The sequence below is a fragment of the Nilaparvata lugens genome, chromosome 14, assembly GCF_014356525.2.
Source record: "Nilaparvata lugens isolate BPH chromosome 14, ASM1435652v1, whole genome shotgun sequence".
In the NCBI taxonomy this organism is placed as follows: Eukaryota; Metazoa; Arthropoda; class Insecta; order Hemiptera; family Delphacidae; genus Nilaparvata; species Nilaparvata lugens.
The window spans coordinates 6,866,468-6,887,766 of NC_052517.1; the positions used below are offsets into that span (position 1 = coordinate 6,866,468).

General features: G+C 33.3%; 1 protein-coding gene across 1 annotated transcript in view; it reads right to left on the reverse strand.

Annotated features, from left to right (window-relative positions):
• Window positions 1–2,816: 2,816 nt before the first annotated feature.
• The window catches only part of LOC111058184 (methyltransferase-like protein), a 32,316-nt gene continuing 13,833 nt past the window's right edge, over window positions 2,817–21,299 (reverse strand). Inside the window, exons 5-7 of the mRNA XM_039440658.1 lie at window positions 14,402–14,515; window positions 7,455–7,627; window positions 2,817–2,982 (exon numbers count right to left, since the gene is read on the reverse strand). Of these exons, the coding sequence (XP_039296592.1) occupies window positions 2,843–2,982; window positions 7,455–7,627; window positions 14,402–14,515 (427 nt within the window). The 3' untranslated portion in view covers window positions 2,817–2,842. The remainder of the gene's footprint in view (window positions 2,983–7,454; window positions 7,628–14,401; window positions 14,516–21,299) is intronic.

A 21,299-nucleotide genomic window follows, 5' to 3' on the forward strand; every position in this document is an offset into this window, starting at 1 on the left:
TTAATAACTCAATCCTTTTAGATTATATTAGATTGAACATAACTTATCATACACATGATGAACATAAGTGTTTGTAAACTTCCGTTCAATCTAATAGAATCTATAAGGATTAAGTTATAACCATAACCATTTTGTTAATAACTTTGGTGTAAACCCAGCTTAAAGATGCATACCTCTTTAATGTCTTTGATTGAAACTATATTATATCTTATACAAATACAGTAATAGACTGGCTTCTCCACACATCTGTGTAATCACTTGTCAGCTGATTTATGATAATTCTATAGTCTGATTTTTACTCTAATATTGGCGTATGCAGGAGGCTCCTTTTTCCTTTTATACATATATGTATTATCCTTGAAATGCAAAATTTCCGAAAACCTTGTATATACGTCGACGCACAATTTAAAAAGGAACATACCTGTCAAATTTCATGAAAATCTACTTTGCGTTTTCGTCGCTGAGTTTCGTCGTAAATGCGCAACATAAAACATAAAGAGAAATGCAAAACCGTCGACTTGAATCTAAAGGTGCGTACAGACTTCCGCTCTGCTCCGCAACCGAACGTCACTCCAGCAGAGCGATTGATGATCGACCGGGGAGCAAGAGTGGTTCGACCGGGGAACGCAAGAAGATCTAACATCTTCCGTAACGTTCATGATGGGTGCGACTGCAGAGCGGGGGTGGAGCGACTGCGGTACGATGGAGGAACGAGGGAGGTACGAAGGCGGAGCGTGCTCGGTGCGGGTTGGAAGCGCGTATATGTGTACGCAGCTTTAGACTTCACTTCACTCGGTCAATAATTTTAAAATACGCTAAGGAATTCAAAAACAACTTGCCGTACCTCATTCAAATTTAACTACATAATTGATTTATTATAGTAGACGGTACCATTTCCATTTCGTTATAAAAGAGTACTAGTAATTTTATGTAATTTATTAATCTCTCAAGTAGCTCTATTGAAATAAATGAAAGCAATACTTTTAAATAATATAATATAATATATAATATAATATATAATATAATATAATAATACTTATAAATTATTTATAACTTCCGTCATCCAAGTTTCAAGTTGTATGCCTTTTCGGGTAATATTTTATAGAGTTTTCTACATTTCCAATGCACAATAAGAGATACCTAACAATGAATTAAGTACATATTTGTTACTTTGTTGAGATAATTCAATAGAAAGTCTGAAAGCTATAGGCCAATACCAGGCTAAAACTAGTAGTTCTGTGAACAGTAGACCTCACGCAGTGTTCTCATCGACAAGTACCTGATTGAAACTATAGACCTTATGGAAATACAGCAATAGACTGGCTTCTCCACACATCTGTGTAATCACTTGTCAGCTGATTTATGATGAATAATTCTATAGTCTGATTTTCACTCTAATATTGGCGTATGAAGGAGGCTCCTTTTTCCTTTTATACTAGTAGTTTTGTGAACAGTAGACCTCACGCAGTATTCTCATCCACAAGAGTACCTGATTGAAACTATAGACCTTATGGAAATACAGCAATAGACTGTCTTCTCCACACATCTGTGTAATCACTTGTCAGTTGATTTATGATGAGTAATTCTATAGTCTGATTTTTACTCTAATATTGGCGTATGAAGGAGGCTTCTTTTTCCTTTTATATTATCCTTGAAATGCAAAATTTCCAAAAACGTTGTATGTAAGTCGACGCGCAATTCAAAAAGGAACATACCTGTCAAATTTCATGAAAATCTATTACCGCGTTTCGCCGTAAATGCGCAACACATAAACATAAAAACATATAAATATTAAGAGAAATGCCAAACCGTCGACTTGTATCTTAGACCTCACTTCGCTCGGTCAATTATATCTATTATACCCATGCTGCATGTTCAATAGATTGATACATGGGCCTACATTCACATTTTTTACGAAAATCTCAATTTTCAGATCATTGGCAAGTACCTATCAAATAGTAAGCACTTAAATTGCATCTAAATATGCAGCTACCGGATATTTTATGGTAGATGTTGATGACGAACTGAGCTTGTGAGCACAAAAATAGGAAAACGGACGACATAAGATGGATGCGTGTGGTGCAATTTTACATCCGTCTTTTGCTTGAACCAAACGATCCGTCTTTTGCTTGAGCAAAGAAACTGATGGTAAACTTGAGCGCCTGGACCGGGCTTTACACTCCCAACAACACACTAATAATAGACAGTAGTCGGCTTCAGTTAACATAAAATCGGCTTGAAATTTGGAACATTAACGACCTATACCATGGGATATCTTCTTATGCTATCTTTTCTCTGTATGGAATTATTATAAATGATACAGTATCAACACAATATGATACAGTATCATCTCAACTTAATTCACAACACCATAATTTGATACCAAACTTTGAATGAATTCTACAAACCATGGAATATCTTCTTAAGCTATCTTTTCTGTATGGTATCACCATAAATGATACAGTATCATCACAATATGATACAGTATCATGTCAACTTGATACACAACACTATAATTTGTTACAAAACTTCCAAACTTCGAATGATTTCTACAAACCATGGCATATATTATGCTATCTATTCTCCAAGGTATCACCATAAATGATACAGAATCACCACAATATGATATAGTATCATCTCTACTTGATACACAACTTCATAATTTAATACAAAACTTTGGATGAATTCTACAAACCATGGGATATCTTCTCATGCTATCTTTTCTCTATGCTAGAGCTTTTCTCATCATGGTATCAACTATTTTCTAGTCAAAATAATATAGATTGAAAGAGAATGTTAAATAAATGTAGCCTTAATCATTATACAAAAAATAAAAATACATTTATTCTGGTTTCCTAAATTTTCCTTGAATCCAAACGCGGTACATTTCTATACGTTTTCCTCTGTTAACCTGTAACCTCTTGTCTTCCAGAAGTTGTTCCTTTATAAAACCAGCTCTAGTGAAAAGTTCTCCAACTTCCTCTGTAAGAAAGAAACAGATTCGATTATTTTAATTATCAAGAAATACAATTCCATAGTACAATTTCATAAAAAACTTGTATTTTTCATAGAAAGGGTTTTTAAAAATGGGTACTATGGGATTATTTTTTAATTAACAGATTAATTAGCCCTAATGAAATACGTAATTGGAAAATTGAGAAATACATTCATTTTTCTTTCAACACAATAGTCATATTGTTGCTTCATCTTTTGTATCTATATATAAAAGCGAAATGGCACTCACTCACTGACTGACTGACTGACTGACTCACTCACTCACTTATTCACTCACTCGCAGTACTAAAAATCTACCGGACCAAAAACTTTCAAATTTGGTAGGTATGTTCAGTTGGCCCTTTAGAGGCGCACTAAGAAATCTTTTGGCAATATTTTAACTATAAGGGTTGTTTTTAAGGGTTTAAAGTTCGTCTTTTAGCATGTATATTCTTCTTCTCCCAATCTCTCAATTATAATTGAAATTTCCATATCATATGTTACTATAGAACTATAATCTAGATAGAGTACCTCTTCGAAACAGTTGTTAACTGGTAACTAAATTAATAATTTTGTCAGGTTGGCATTAAGTTGAGTTGAATCTGTTAGGTTGGCACCAAGTTGAAGATTTAAATGCATTTATCGCGGAAAAATTGATTGGGCACTGCTACTTCAATCCTGGGAATATTATATCACTAGCAGTCAGGCTCGCTTCGCTCGCCATATCCGTTTAGCCAGCCATTTAGTCTGGGGGTCCAGACTGGATTGTCCTAACATATGATAAAAAATACCCAAATGAATAATGCAGGCGAGCGAAGCGAGCCTGCTGATCTTATTTTTGGACGATCCAGTCGGGGGTCCAGGGGGCGGAGCCCCCTGGCTAGACGGATATGGCGAGCGAAGCGAGCCTGACGGCTAGTGATATGAATAAATATAAGGATTACCAGAATATTTAATCTCAACGACAACAATTTATTATTGAATCATGAGAAGATGTAATTTCTCGGTGAATGTTAGTTATTTGTGTATCTAGAGTGAAAAGTGGTGTTTTTTCTCCCTGAGGGAAAAGTTTGAAACCCCAGGCGAAGCCGAGGGCAACAATTTTCCTGAGGGAGAAAAAACATTTTTCACTCGTGATGTACACAACATTTTTCCTCCACCGACATTTTTATAAAAACTGCAAATAAAAATAATTTTTGAAAGCGTACGTGACCAAACAATGTGTTACAACATAATCTAATCTAAAAAGTAAACAGAAACAGCTGGCTTGTAATCACAGTTCTCCGTCGACAGCGCTAACTGTCGGCAAAAGTTGTAACAACAATGGCCGCCACAACTACAGCTATGATGAAGTTCCCGTTTCAAATTTGATTAGTTAATAAGGAATATTCGTTGGCTGGTATTTTGAATAGCATGGAATATAAAAAAAAAATCATAGTGATATGAAGGTTTGTAATAATTTTAGCATACAAACATATATTTCATATGTTGATCAAATCTGATTGAGGTATTGAATTTAGTTGGCTCAATGACTGACTACTCTATATGCTTCCTCATCTGAGCTTAGACCTTCTAACCTATTACAATGTAAGTTTTTAAAATAGAGATGCTTCCCATGTTATTTAAGCAATTCAAAAAAGGTTCTTATTCAACAAAAAAAAGTTATTAGAATCATTGCTGACCTACAGCAAAGAGATTCCTGTAGAGAGAGTTTCATAAAATTTGGAATAATGACAGTACCTTCATTGTATATTTATTACAATTTGCTACAGGTTAAGAACAAATTAAACAGTTTTTTTCGAAACAGTGATAATCATGAATATAATACCAGAATAAACACTGATCTCCAAACTCCTTTCGTAAGACTGTCCAAGACACATAAAAGCCATATGTATCAAAGATATGTATTATTCAATAAGCTCCCTCTTAGAATAAGAAATTTGCATGTTAAACGCTTTAAGACAGTAATTAATAATTGGCTTAGAAAAAAATCCTTTTTATAATATTAAAGAGTTCATGGACTGTGATACTAGTACCCTTATTGTAGCTTGAATACCTATATTATAATTTCTTTTCATGTTTTATGTGATATATGTTTGACTATGTATCTATGTATTATGTTAATTGACGAAGCCTATTACATCTATGTTTGTTTAATGGCCAATAAAGTTACTTATTCTTATTCTTAAATGGAGTCACGTTTCCTCCCTAGGGAGTTTTTCTGTTTTTACTACCGATAGCGAAAAAGTGACACTTTAGTATTATGTTTCAGGGAGTAAAGTAAGTACTTTAGACAATAGGTGGAGGAAATAGTTATTTGTATATCTAGAGTGAAAAGTGCTGTTTTTTCTCCCTGAGGGAAAAGTTTGAAGCCCGAGGCGAAGCCGAGGGCAACAATTTTCCTGAGGGAGAAAAAACATTTTTCACTCATGATATACACAACATTTTTCCTCCACCTACATTTTAATAAAAACTGCTAATAAAATAATTTTTAAAAACGTATGTGACCAAACAATGTGTTACAACATAATCTAAAAAGTAAACAGAAACAGCTGGCTTGTAATCACAGTTCTCCTCCGACAGCACTATCTGTCGGCTAAAGTTGTAACAACAATGACAGCCAAAACTACAGCTTCGATGAAGTTCCCGTTTCAAATTTGATTAGTTAATAGGTAATATTCGTTGGCTGATATTTTGAATAACATGGAATAAAAGGAAAAAATATATACATTTTTTTAGTATAGTAATATGAAGTTTGTAATAATAATTTCAGCATACAAACATAAATTTTATATATCGATCAAATGTCTGGTTGAGGTATTGAACTTAGTTGGTTTAATGACTACTCTATATGCTTCCTCATCTGAGCTTAGACCTTCTGACCTATTCCAAATGTACGTTTTTAAAATAGAGATGCTTCCCATGTTATTTAAATGGAGTCACTTTTACTCCCTAGGGAGTTTTTCTGTTTTTTTAGTACCGAGAGCGAAAAAGTGACACTTTAGTATCATGTGTCAGGGAGTAAAGTAAGTACTTTTGACAGTAGGTGGAGGAAAAATATATTGTACAATACTTGGACGTGAATGTCTTGCCCTGCAAAAGGGCCCTTCCCGTCCACGTGACGTAAAATACTATGAGATGAGATTGCTTATTATTAACAAGAATAATTACCAATTGATATTAAATCACATATACCGGGATGACTTGAAACACAGCTATTAGATCGAGGAGAGCCGACCCCAAATAATGGGAAAAAGGCAAGGAGACTTGAATCACAGTGATTGTCTGAAAATATCACAAATTTATTCAACACTAGCAGGTAACCCGTGCTCCGCGAGGGTCTATTTAAAACAGGACAAACTGAAAACTTGACGTAATGAAATCTTGAAGAATTGAAAATAGGCCTATAACTATCCTCGGTTGATTAAGAATCTATATATGCGAAATTTCAAGTTAATGAGTTGAGTAGTTGAGACGTGATGATGCGTCATTCGTGAATTTCCTATCCCCTACCTGTATAAGCCAGTTCTTTCCTTTATTATAGTATAGATAGAAATATTTATAGTATTCCCTTCTTCTCCCTATGGATTAAGGCCCGGTTTCTAGGATACTTATTAAATCCAATGGACCATTAAAATATATATTACGAGCCGTCAGGCTCGCTACGCTCGCCATATACGTCTAGCCAGGGGGCTCCGCCCCCTGGACCCCCGACTGGATCATCCAAGAATGAGATCAGGAGGCTCGCTTCGCTCGCCAGCATTTTTATCATATGTTAGGACGATCCATTTGGGGGTCCAGACTAAACGTCTGGCTAAACGGATATGGCGAGCGAAGCGAGCCTGACGGCTAGTAATATAATATTCCCAGGATTGAAGTAGCAGTGCCCAATCAATTTTTCCGCGATAAATGCATTCAAATCTTCAACTTGGTGCCATTCTAACAAAGTCAACTCAACTTAATGCCAACTTGACAAAATTATTAATTTAGTTACCAGTTAACAACTGTTTCGAAGAGGTACTCTATCTAGATTATAGTTCTATATTAACATATGGTATGGCCTTATTTCAATTATAATTAAGAGAATAAGAAGAATATACATGCCAAAAGACGAACTTTAAATTCTTAAAAACCACCCTTAGAGTTAAAATATTGCAAAAAGATTTCTTAGTGCGCCTCTAAAGGGCCAACTGAACATACCTACCAAATTTGAACGTTTTTGGTCCAGTAGATTTTTAGTTCTGCGAGTGAGTGAGTGAGTCAGTGAGTGAGTGAGTGCCATTTCGGTTTATATATATATATATAGATAGAAATATTTATAGAATTCCCTTCTTCTCCCTATGGATTAAGGCCCGGTTTCTAGGATACTTATTAAATCCAATGGACCATTAAAAATATATATTATATGATCAATTGAATTTGATAAGTAAATTGATTTGTAGTGTTTCATAATAAAATACCTTTAGTGAAATAATACACAAACGTCCCGTCTCCTTTTGCGTAGAAGTTTTTCTGTAGACATTGTCCCGGCTTGAATCGTAGCTGAGCCATATCATAACGACCATAATCTCTAAATACTGCCAGACCACCTGGTTTCAAATACTTGTACACCTTGTCAATTACTGCTGCAACTCTGCAAAAATCAATGAAAAATTATTACTCAAATTAAATGAAATTATTACTGAAATTGAACAAAATTATTATTCAATAAATAGTAGTTCTGTGAACAGTAGTCCTCACGCAGTATTCTCATCCACAAGAGTACCTGATTGAAACTATAGACCTTATGGAAATACAGCAATAGACTGGCTTCTCCACACATCTGTGAAATCACTTGTCAGCTGATTTATGATTAATAATTCTATAGTCTGATTTTTACTCTAATATTGGCGTATGAAGGAGGCTCCTTTTTCCTTTTATACTAGTAGTTCTGTGAACAGTAAACCTCACGCTGTATTCTAATCCACAAGTCTGATTTTTACTCTAATATTGGCGTATGAAGGAGGCTTCTTTTTCCTTTTATACTAGTAGTTCTGTGAACAGTAGACCTCACGCAGTATTCTCATCCACAAGTACCTGATGTCAACTGTTTTAAATGTTAACAATCTCAGTTCACGTTTGAATTTGTATTCCATATGATATAATTCATTCTAGTTCCGTGATGATCTTTCTATCTGATGAAAATACATTTTTAACAATCAAGATTATTATAATTTCTTCAGCATTATTTAGTTCATTTGTTTATTTTTATTCACCTATTAAATTAGTTTTTTTTTCGAATGTGAGAATATTGATACTGATGGGCACGCATAATAATACCATGACTGCAAAGCAAAATATTGAAACCATAGACCTTGAAGACCTTTGAATGAAACTATAGGGCCCCATACACTAGGGAACTTGGATCGGCTAACCTGGTTCTTGCGAACCAAGTTCCCCAGTGTATGTGGAAAATTGGCGAACCGCGAACCAATTTCGTGACGAATCTGGTCTTCAATCTGGATTAAAAGCTTTGTTCTTATCGTCCGCCAGGGCGATATATTCTATCTGTAATATATTCAATATATTTTCTTCCCACAGCAGCTGCAAACTTTGAAACACTCATCTCTAGTCCCCGAAAGACACTGAAGTAACGAACGGTTGTTCGATCTCCCCACTACAGTGTGTGGACAAATCCTACACGAACTGGGCCCTTTATATAGGCGTTTGATTGATTGAGTACTTTATTTATGTAGATTACAATATATACTGGCTTATACACTTATATACAATTGCTTACAATACAGCAAAATTATAGATGAATTTACATAATATAGACTAAGAAAATAACTATTGAACTGTATATGATATGAAAAAGCAATTTGTAATATAATAACTAAAGATAATAATCATATTGTTATGCATCTACATAAATTGGCGGAGCTTTGGACATATCAATGTCCATTCTTTGGGAAGAATATTAAAAATATCCTCCCCACTAACTCTCTACCAAGAAGGAGACTCCTTTTCCTTTTGTATTATCCTTAAAGGGCCCCATACACTAGGGAACTTGGATCGGGGAACCAAGTTCGTTAACAATAATTTCACTCAACGAATTACCTTCAGCTATTAAGTTCTTCGGTCAATATTTGCAATAGCAGAAGCCCTTAGTTATATTTATATAGCTTTCATTCGATATATTATAGACTAGCAGGTAACCCGTGCTCCGTAATGGTCTAACTAAAAACTTTGACAAACTGAAAACTTGATGGCCTACTGTAATCTTGAAGAATTTAAAATAGGCCTATGACCATCCTCGGTAAACTAAGAATCAATATGCAAAATGTGAAGTTAATGAGTTGAGTAGTTGAGACGTGATGATGCGTCATTCGTGCATTTCCTATCCCCTACGTGTATAAGCCAGTTCTTTCCTTTATTATATTACTAGCAGGTCACCCGTGCTTCGCAAGAGTCCAATTGAAAACTTGACAAACTGACAACCTGACCTAATGATATCTTGAAGAATCTAGAGTAGGCCTATAACCATCATCGGTAAACTAAGAATCTATACGCAAAATGTGAAGTTAATGAGTTGAGTAGTTGAGACGTGATGATGCGTCATTCGTGAACTTCCTATCCCCTACGTGTTTAAGCCAATTCTTTCAAAACTATGTCGTTCTATCATTTCTACTGATTTTAAAACGTGAAATTCACTATGGATCAACTCATTTCTTATTTCAATCACATTTGAATAGAATTGTTTGAACTAAATTTAATAATAATTATAATGAGGTCCACGTTATAATGGCTGTGGAGAGAGATAGAAAAGCGTTGCTCATACTCTGTCTTCTACTTCTGTCTCTACTGTGTCTCTTCTGCTTTTTTTTTGGTAGAGGGTTAGTGGGGAGGATATTTTTAATATTCTTCCCAAAGAATGGACATTGATATGTCCAAAGCTCCGCCAATTTATGTACATGCATTACAATATAATTATTATCTATAGTTATTATATTACAATCTGCTTTTTCATATCATATACAGTTCAATAATTATTTTCTTAGTCTATATTATGTAAATTCATCTATAATTTTGCTGTATAGTAAGCTATTGTATATAAGTGTATAAACCAGTATATACAGTAATCTACATAAATAAAGTACTCAATCAATCAATCAAATCTAAAGAATATAGCTGACACCAGTATATCTGATGAGATATTAACTGTGCATTGTTGTTTAAAATGATAAATTACTGACCGAACGTAGTGAGGTCTATGTTTCAACTCGATTTGCTTTTGTCTGTCTGTATGTAACGCATTTACGGCCAAACGCGTTGATAGAATTCGATGATATTTGGCAGGAATATTCCTTTTTCAACTGCGCGTCGATGTATACACAAGGTTTTTTGAAATTTTGCATTTTAAGGGTAATATGAAAATAAAAGGAATCCTACATACTCTGATATCACTATATAATATATTATCTACTTCCAAGATAGGATCAATCAGACTATAGAAGTATTTATAATTAATCAGCTGACCAGTGAATTATTCATTGCATGCATTACACAGATGTCTGGCAATGTCTTTTTCTATAAGGTAGGGTTTCAATATTTTTTATGATGCGTGTCCATCAGTATCAATATTCTCACATTTGAAAAAGAAATTTAATAGGTAATTGAAAATAAAATAAAAAATGATAAGTTGAACTGGATAATGCCGTAAAAATTATCATATTTTTGATTGAAAAAATTAATTTTAAAATAGTTGAGAATTAACAGATGGGAAGATTATCACGAAACTGGATAAATCATCATATGGGATACACATTCAAAGTGACCTGAGTTTATTAACTGGATGAGAAAACTGCGTTAGGTCTACTGTTCACAGAACTACTAGTATTTCATTGTCAAGAAAATATATATATCTCAGATTAAGTAATACGTTTTTATGATTGAGATGAAATATTTTGTTAATTAGCTTCCTACATTTTTAAAAATGATTTAGCAACGTTGCGTAGCTAGAGAGGGATAACGTTATCTTCTTTGTCAAATGATAGACAAGGAGGGCAAACTAATGTTAATCAAATACTGCCATTGCAATAAGGACCTTACTACAGATATAGTGATGGCAGTGGAGAAAGATAGGAGAACAACGTTGCCGATCCTCTGTCTTGTCAATGCCTTCTATAGACGGTAGCTGATACAGGTTTATTGATGTAATATTAACTGTTCATTGTCATTTAAAATAATCAATTATTTTTTATTAAGCAGCAAATTATATTTTTCAATAGTTTCAATATAAATTTTTATAATTAGGATGAAATATTTTATAATTATTATTTAACGAAAATCCTAATTAAATGCTGTAATTACCCCGAAGACTTCTGCTACTGCAAATATTGACAACAGGGTTAACAGCTAGATGGAAATTCTAGCAGAAGTCTTCGGGGTGATTTACAGCATTTAATTAGGATTTTCGTTAAATAATAACTAGTAGTTCTGTGAACAGTGGACCTCACGCAGTATTCTCATCCACAAGTACCTGATTGAAACTATAGACCTTATGGAAATACAGCAATAGACTGGCTTCTCCACACATCTGTGTAATCACTTGTCAGCTGATTTATGATGAATAATTCTATAGTCTGATTTTTACTCTAATATTGGCGTATGAAGGAGTCTCCTTCTTCCTTTTATATTATCCTTGAAATGCAAAATTTCCAAAACCTTGTATATACGTCGACGCGCAATTAAAAAAGGAACATACCTGTCAAATTTCATGAAAATCTATTACCGCGTTTCGCCGTAAATGCGCAACATATAAACATTTAAACATTAAGAGAAATGCCAAACCGTCGACTTGAATCTTAGACCTCATTTCGCTCGGTCAATTATTTAGCATTTGTACAAATGCAATGTCTAATTTAATTTCATCCGATAAAATATTTTGTTAATTGATCAAACATTGTTAAAAGAGGATCTGGCAACAGAGCAAAGCGAGAAAGAGATAGCGCTATCCGGTTTGTTGAATGATAGACAAGGATAACAACATCAATGTTAATCAGATACTGCCATTGTAATGTGGACCTCACTATAGGCCTATAGTTATAATGGCAGTGTACGATTGACAATACTGTTGCTGTCCTTTTCTATCATACAACAAAACAGATAGCACTATCTCTCTCTAGCTTTGCGATGTTGTCTATTTTCCAGAATATTTTATTTTTACTTTTGACAGTGACTGTACAAAAGTAAACAAACAATTCTCAGCCGCCATTCTTTTTTTCTTCATTCTATCAAAATACTTGAGTACACAAGTCGTATAATTGATTTAAAATGTATTTTTGAAACAATGAAATAATTTTTAGAGATTACCGTATGAGAAATACAAATTAAAATACCTGAAATAACATTTTAAAAGTAGATAACTAACCATCCTAGACTTCATCCATGCTTCAGTTAGCCTACACGTATATATAGGTTAGACCTACTCGTACCGGTATAAATATAATATTGAAAGGTTATTTCAGAATTATTTCCATTGAAATTACTTATTTTTAATAAAATTTCTATTTTTCTATTATTCTTAAAAGAAATTGGAATAGAATACCTACCAAATAACTTAATTTCTGTTGTTTTGAAATTCAGATTGTTGTATCACAGCTTTTTAAATTAGCCGCCATTTCAGGTTTGTATAAAAATAAAATCTGATCTCAGTTATGGAAGCAAATTTTTGAATTAAATTATGAAAGAATATATATTCTTGATTGATTTGACATTAAATTGATTATTTTATCAAGGAAATGATAATTATTATTAGATCAAATTTAATGGGATGAATTGAGTAACAGCTGTGTACAGTCAGTGGCAAAATGAAGAGACTTGGCAACGTTTTTCTCCTATCTTTCTTCACTGCCATTATAACGTGGACCTCACCATAGAACAAGAACAACCACATTATGATACAGTATCATCTCAACTTGATACACAACACCATAATTTGATACAAAACAGGATAGAGATATCAGCTTTGTGGAATGATAGACAAGGATTGCAACATCAATGTTAATCAGATACTGCTATTATAACGTGGACCTCACTATAGAACAAGAACAACCACAATATGATACAGATGGAATTAAATAGAGAATGCATTTATTCAAATGCTAATTAATATATAATTATTATTTAACGAAAAACCTAAATAAATGCTGTAAATCACCCCGAAGACTTCTGCTACTGCATACATTGACAACAGGGTTAAATAGCTAGATGGAAATTCGATGAGAACTACTATCCAAAAATTATTTGCCAGCCCGGGAATCGAACCCGGTACCTCCCAATTGCTGGTCAGGAATGCTTGCCCTTACACCAAACTGACCATCTCTGGATAGCAGCTCTCATTTTATACGAAACCATAGCGGCCAACCAGTTTACAGATGGAATTAAATAGAGAATGCATTTATTCCATTTATTCAAATGCTAATTAATATATAATTATTATTTAACGAAAATCCTAAATAAATGCTGTGAATCACCCCGGAGAGCATTTATTTTAGCATTTATTTAGGATTTTCGTTAAATAATATTTTTTTAAACATCTTTATTGCCCATAAAAACAAAATACAAAAACTTAAAAAGAAATATTCTAGATTATAATATTATGCTATTTTACAAATAAATTAAAATTACATGGCACCACCCAGCAAGGGCAAAACCCTGACCGCTGAGTGAGAGTATCAGCTGTTTAGACAATATAAAAATTTATTTACTAATAATCAAAGCTACAAAAAATCGAAATTAACAATAAATTACTAGTAATTATAATATTTGACTGATGTCAAAGAAAATTTTTGTATCACCCACTTATTTATCTGTTCCATCTTCTGTCTACCCCTATTAGAAAGATATTCTGACAATGCATTTGGCATGATATTTATTATTTTTGAGCTAAGATACCCCAATTGTCTTCGCACTATTGTCAAATCTGAATAGTTAATATTATAAATGTTATGAGATGTAACTCTCAGGTTATACATAGAAACGTTATTATACACTGTAAATTCATCCTTCCTCATCCATGCATAGTAGACAAGTTTCTTTATATAAATTTGACGTACTGTCATCACTTTAAATTCGGCAAATGTTTCACTACTAGAAAAAGCCCTTGGCTTATTAAGAATTGCTTTTATCATTTTTTGAAATGTAAAAATTTTATTCATGAAAACATCATACGCTCCTCCCCATACCACTAACCCAATATAATTATACAATATGATACAGTATCATCTCAACTTGATACACAACACCATAATTTGATACAAAACAGGATAGAGATATCCACTTTGTGGAATGATAGACAAGGATAGCAACATCAATGTTAATCAGATACTGCTATTAAGCTACTATAGCCACTATAGCTACTTACTTATTGGGATGAATTGCGGACAGGACGAAAATTATAATCACAACATCGAGGCTTTCATAACCGAAAGGTGCCTTCCAGTCTCCCTGGGTTACATCGCATACAAACGCATTACATCTGGAAATAAAAAAATACAATATATTAGTCTAAATAATTATTACTAATGAAAACACTGGGTTATTATTACAAATATCTCTTATTTTTTGTAAAAATCATAAATATGTTTTTCCTACAGTTACGTTGAAAAGTGGCCATTGCTGCACTGATTACAGAACGCAAAGAATCACTTTTCCGCTCTAGTGCGGGAAAAATTTTTCTGCACTCCAGATTTGCAACATGGCAACGCAAAATACTTAGTAGGTTATATGGAGCAACAGTGCAGCAAAATCAAAATGAAGTTGGTAACAGTGACTGCTGTGGCTGCTATAGTGAGCAGAGGTGCAACCAAGCACAACGCGCTAATTATTATTCATTATATATTATAACCAAGGACAACGAGGACTTTAGGATTTTAGGATTAAGGTTTTTATCAATAATAAAATTACACAGAAAAACATTTGATGCATTCCAGGCAATTTTACCCATAATTACCCACTTTTCATATTCAATGGTAACTGTAGGAAAAACTTAATGTGAAATACGTGCGCAAAGTTCCTCTGCTGCACTCAAGAAACCATTCCGCCCTCGCCTACGGCTCGGGCGTAAACGTTTCTTTCGGTGCAGCAAACTGTCACTTTGCGCACTAGTTGCACAAATAACTATTGACAACAAGCCAGTGGTTTCATTATGGATAGATATTACAACATCTCACCAGCAACAATATGTGAACTAATATACTAAGGGCCGATTTCCGAGCTCGGGATTTAGCCAAGTCCTAGACTTTAAACAGCTGGAGTCAGAAAATTGGTTTTCCAAAACGGTGCGTAGTCGCAGTCATTGTCATAGTCACGTTTGAATTGAATTTCGAAAAACTAGAAAATTGAACACAAAATAAAATAAAGAGAAAATAGTGTAAAGTTTCAGCTATTTTGAATTATTTAGGAATGTCTAATTTCGTCAAGGAAAAACGTTTCCAATTATAGAAATTAGAAAATAAAAACTACGACTACTGTTATAAAAGCTGCGACTACGCCCCGTTTTGAAAAGCCAATTTTCAGACTCCAGCTGTTTAAAGTCTAGGACTTAGCTAAATCCCGAGCTCGGAAACCGGCCCTAAAAGTTACCAAGTACTAGTAAGTAGAAACAGTTACTAAAATAATTAAATCACTAACGCCCGGTTGCACAGAAGCCGGTTCAAATTCAAATCAATTTATTTCTCAAAAAACATACACAATTATAATAATCTAATATTATAACATATAAAAATAATACAAGAAAAATACTATTAAATATATAAAATGATCCCAAAACTACAGTATATTATTTTTTATGTCCATCTATGTTTAAGGAGTAGCCTACAAGGTAAAACCTGTGCGTAGACCTAAGTTGCAGTAATATATTTATTCAATATAAACTAAGAAATTGAACCAAAAAAGAACAAAGATTAGTGGAACTTACACACAAATATAAGTTTGTAGATTAAATAAGATAAAAGTTAGTAAAACACAAAAAATTATTCTATGATAAAAAAAACAAAACATAAAAACAAGAAACAGTTGGTGCTTAGAAGATTTTTTCTTCAGTTTTATTTGATCTTATCCATTCCTCAATCTCGCAATTTAGTTTTTCGCTCCGGCTTGTATTGGCAACAAAATGAGTAGGAACAAGATTTATTATCCTCTGTGATAAGTAAGTGAATTGTCTTCTACATACATTCAAATCCATCCTCTCTTGATGGAATGTTTCTCTAATAGGACGTAAATTTAAATTCAAGTTTCTTTCACGAAGAAGAAATTTATTTTTATTCTTCTTAATATATATTATCAAATTTTTATGTACAGCTGTCGAACAGTTAGTACTTTGAATTCATTGAAAAGATCGCTTGTAGGATAAAGTCTGGGTTTGCCTAGAATTGTTTTAATAATATATTTTTGAATTATGAAAAGTTTTTCAAAATGTGTGTTCAAGGCTCCACCCCAAGCTCTTATTCCATATTGTAAGACAGCTTGTGCATAAGAGAAGTAGATTAAACGGGCTATTTTCAAGTTATTTAGTTCTCTAATTTGATGAAATTTATATATTAGAAATTTTATTTTTAAACACATGCTGTTTATATGAATATTCCATCTCAGATATGGATCCAACAGTATTCCCAGGTATTTTACTCGGTCCTTTTTTCGAATTTCAGGACAAAAACAGTGATTTGTTGATTGTTGACAATTGCAGTTTACTTGGTGTATTTTAATACTTTCTATTCATGAGGTTGTGTTTGGGCATTGGGTGAGAAAGTCATGAATATGCTTTTAGAAGCATTTAAAGTAAGCAGATGTTCATCGAGCCATGATTGTGCTACTCTGAGACCATTTTCTGTGCTAGGGCGCACGTCCTACCAGGAATTGCCAGTGAAAGTGAGAGCGGTATCATCAGCAAAGGATATGATTGAGCAGTTCCCAATGTCAACTTTAAGAAAATCATTAATATAAATTTGGAAAAGTATTGGTGATAAAACAGTGCCTTGAGGCAGACCATATTCAGTAAGTTTTTTATTACTTGATAAAGTATTCAGCGTAAGTAGTTGATACCGTTCAGTTAGATAACTATTGAATAGTTTGAGAGGTGAGCCTCTGATTCCAAGGTGTTCCATCTTCTCTAATAATCTTGACTGGGATACAGTGTCAAAAGCCTTTGCCAAGTCTAAGAAAGTTGTTAAAGTTTTCTTTTTACTGTTGAAGTTTTCAATTATTCTTTCCAAAAAGTCGGATATTGCATCTTCTGTTGATATGCCACTCTTAAATCCATACTGATTTCTGTTGATAATTCTATGTTTATTCAAATAACTTACTAGTCTCTTCTTTATAATTTTCTCCATTATTTTAGCTAAATTATTTATTAAACTTATTGGGCGATAATTTGAGGGGTTTGATTTATCACCTGATTTATAAAGAGGAACAACTTTAGCAACTTTAAATAGTTTAGGAAAATAACCTACCAAAAAACATTTATTTATTATCATTTTAAGAGGCTCTACAATATAGGAAGCTATTTTTTTCAGACAGGCAGAACTCAAATTGTCTACTCCTGGAGAAGAGTTACTTCTGAGAGAATTGATTGTGTCTATTATTTCATCATTGTTTGTATCAGCCAAATAAAATGAATTGAATGAGGGGATTGACGAATCGGCATGAGTACGTTGTCTAGGGCTGTTATTTATTATTTTATTAGCATATAATTGACCTACATGCGTGAAATGGTGGTTTAGAACTTCGGGATCTATATTGGGTATTTTTTTATCTCGTTTTATATTCAATAGATCATTGATACACTCCCATGTCTTTTTCGAATTGCCTCTGCTTTGGAGTAGTATATTATTATAGTAGTCATACTTCGATTTTTACTTTCCTTGCCCTACTACCATAGGTAAGGAAGTATTGCTTTCAAAAAAAATTAAGGTACCCCAATTTCAAGTTTTCTATACGTTTCAAGGTCCCCTGAGTCCAAAAACATGATTTTTGGGTGTTGGTCTGTGTGTGTGTATGTGTGTGTGTGTGTATGTCTGTGAACACGATAACTCCATTCCTAATTAACCGATCGACTTGAAATTTTAAACTTAAGGTCCCTATACCATGAGGACCCGACAATAAGAAATTCAATAAAATTCAATTCAAGATGGCGGAAAAAATGGCGAATAATTACTAAAAAACCATGTTTTTCACGTTTTTCTCGAAAATGGCTCTAACGATTTTCTTCAAATTTATATCATGGATAGCTATTTATAAGCCCTATCAACTAGCATAAGTCTCATTTCTGGGAAAATTTCAGGAGCTCCGTAATATTCTTGAGAAAAATGGCGGAAAATGACTAAAAAACCATGTTTTTCACGGTTTTCTCGAAAACGGCTCCAACGATTTCCTTCAAATTTATACCATGGATAGCTACTTTTAAGCCCTATCAACTGGCATAAGTTTCATTTCTGGGAAAATTTCAGGAGCTCCGTAATATTCTTGAGAAAAATGGCGGATAATGACTAAAAATCCATGTTTTTCACCGTTTTCTCGAAAACTGCTCCAACGATTTACTTCAAATTCATACCATGGATAGATATTCATAAGGACTATCAACTGGCATGAGTCTCATTTCTGGGAAAATTCCATGAGCTCCGTAATATTCTTGAGAAAAATGGCGGATAATGACCAAAAACCAGGTTTTTCACGGTTTTCTCAAAAACGGCTTTAAAGATTTTCTTCAAATTCAAGCCATTGGTAGCTATTCATAAGCCCTATCAAATGACATGAGTTTTTTCCTTGGAAAATTGCAGGAGCTCCGTAATATTCTTGAGAAAAATGGCGGATAATTACTAAAAAACCATGTTTTTCACGATTTTTTCAAAATAACTTGACCGATTTTTTTCAAATTCATACTCTGTATAGTTATTTATCAGCTCTATTACTGGCATGAGTCTCTTTTCTGGGAAACTAATGGGGGTCCACCCCATCCTTGAGAAATGGACTTTGTAACCTCCTTCTCGTGCATGAGGTAGGTAGGTAGAGCAGTTCATAAAAATAACACATAGTCGAGATATTTCATCTGTAGAACAGCTGTTTTGACGACTTTAAAAAATGACGACTAAAAAAATCATTGAATTTCACAATTTACACAAAGGAAAAAGTACTCTGAAAACAATTATATATACACATATACAAAAGTCTGATCGTAGTTTCGAATATGAGCAAGGAAAGTTGTGTGAGTGTACCACATCAGATTTTTTATCATGTTGTTTAATGTGTTTCTGTAGTTTTTATATAGTGATTTGAGAAAGTTGTTTTGAGGCTGTTTTTTTAATTTCTGATGCATTTTATCTCGTTTTCTTATTGACGTTATTAATCCAGCAGTTATCCAAGGCTTGAGAGGCTTTAGTTTGTGTGGTACAATTTTTATTTGGGTTGCATTTCCAATCTCAGTGGATAATGCATCAACGAATAATTCAACAGCATTTTCAATATTCAAATCAAGTTGTGATGCAACCTCGGACCAATTGTACTTCTCAAGATTATTTATCAAATCATGGTAGTTTATAGATTTTCTAGTGTTAACACTTGGTTCAGTTCTACCAGTATTTTCTCCAAGACCAATGTTTATACAAGTCAGATAGTGGTCAGTAATACTTGTTTTCATTATTGATCCAATAATAGACGCACAAACATCATTTGTTTTTCTGTAAAATATGTGATCAATACATGATTGGGATCCGTTTATTTCTCGAGTAGGTTTATTAATGTAAGATTTAAAACCATTTGATGACAAAAGATTGAAATATTCATTAACAAAGTTTGTGTTACTGTTTATATCTATGTTTGTATCACCGATGATTATTATGTTTTGACTATTTTCATGTTTCAAGTAATCATGCAATCATTCAGACTATTGAGAAAAATTTGCAAATTAGAAGAAGGTGAACGGTGAATAGTAACTATTGTGAATTAATATTTTCATCAGGTATACTGACACTCAGTATTAGAGAATTACATTCGAGTATAATAAAATTTATGTTTTCAACATTGAATGTGTTCCTAGTAAAAATACAAACTCCATCGCATTTATTCAGTCTACCTGGTACACTATGAATTGAATAATCATTCAAACTGTGATTAATTGTGCTATCGTTAATCCAAGTTTCACTAAGTGCTATAAAATCAAATTTAGTATCACAATTCCCTAGAATATATGCTAAGTTATCAAAGTTTTTATTCATACTTCTTATATTCATGTGACAAATATTCACAAATCTACATGGCTCAGTGGTATAATTTTGCGGTTTGAAATTAAAAATATCATCTACTTGAATTGTATTGTATGACTCAACTGAGATTTCATTATCAAAATTATTTATTAAATCATTCGTCATATTTATAGAGTAAAAATAAATTTATCACAATAAGGTAAAAGGCTCCAAAAACTAATCTGTTAAACAGTAGTGAAAAATGAGAGTCAATTGTTTTTGATTTGTGATGAGCCAGCAAAATGTTAAGGTTTTCGTATTTCTGTTTGAATGACACAATTTCGAGTTGGCTCTTAATAAGTGTAGTGATATAAAAGGTTTTTGACCTCTGCTCTAAATACAATATTTTATTGGCCATAGTCTGTTTTATCTATTAAACTTTGAATTGCTCTAATATAGCAGGGACAAGTTGTATCATTTACTAGATGTTTATCATCCTTTTTAATGTTCTTGCAATTGGCACATATAGGCGCCTGTGATTTGTTAGGGCAAGTTTTGTATTCGTGATTCTCTTGAGCACAGAAACCACAGATTGTGGTTTCTGCTTTACGGTTAAATTTTAATCGTGATTAATTCCACGAGAACCAATCAGAAAATGCTTTTTCAAAAATAGGCTTTTCCGATTGGTTCTAGTGGAATTAATCACGGTTGAAGCTTGACCGGCTTTTGTGCAAACGGACCTTAGTGACTTAAATCTGGTTTCACAAGATGTAAAAAATTTGATTTAATTATCAATATTGATAACTTAATAATCTATATAAATAAAAATCGAGCCTCAAATTTTGACATTCAATAACTTTTTTATGTGTGCACCGAATTTGATGATTTTTTTCAGTTGTGTTCGTTATGTTCAGGACCAGGTTTATGGCCTATAAAATTTATAATCCGACTTCTCAGGACTCTTTCCTACGGTCCTTCGAAGTTCACATGTAATCCTTATGGGGGAGGATTTGTGAGCTGGTCACAAACAGAAATAAAAATCAGCTGTTATAATCATTGCGTCATACAACAGCCGTCGGTGGATAG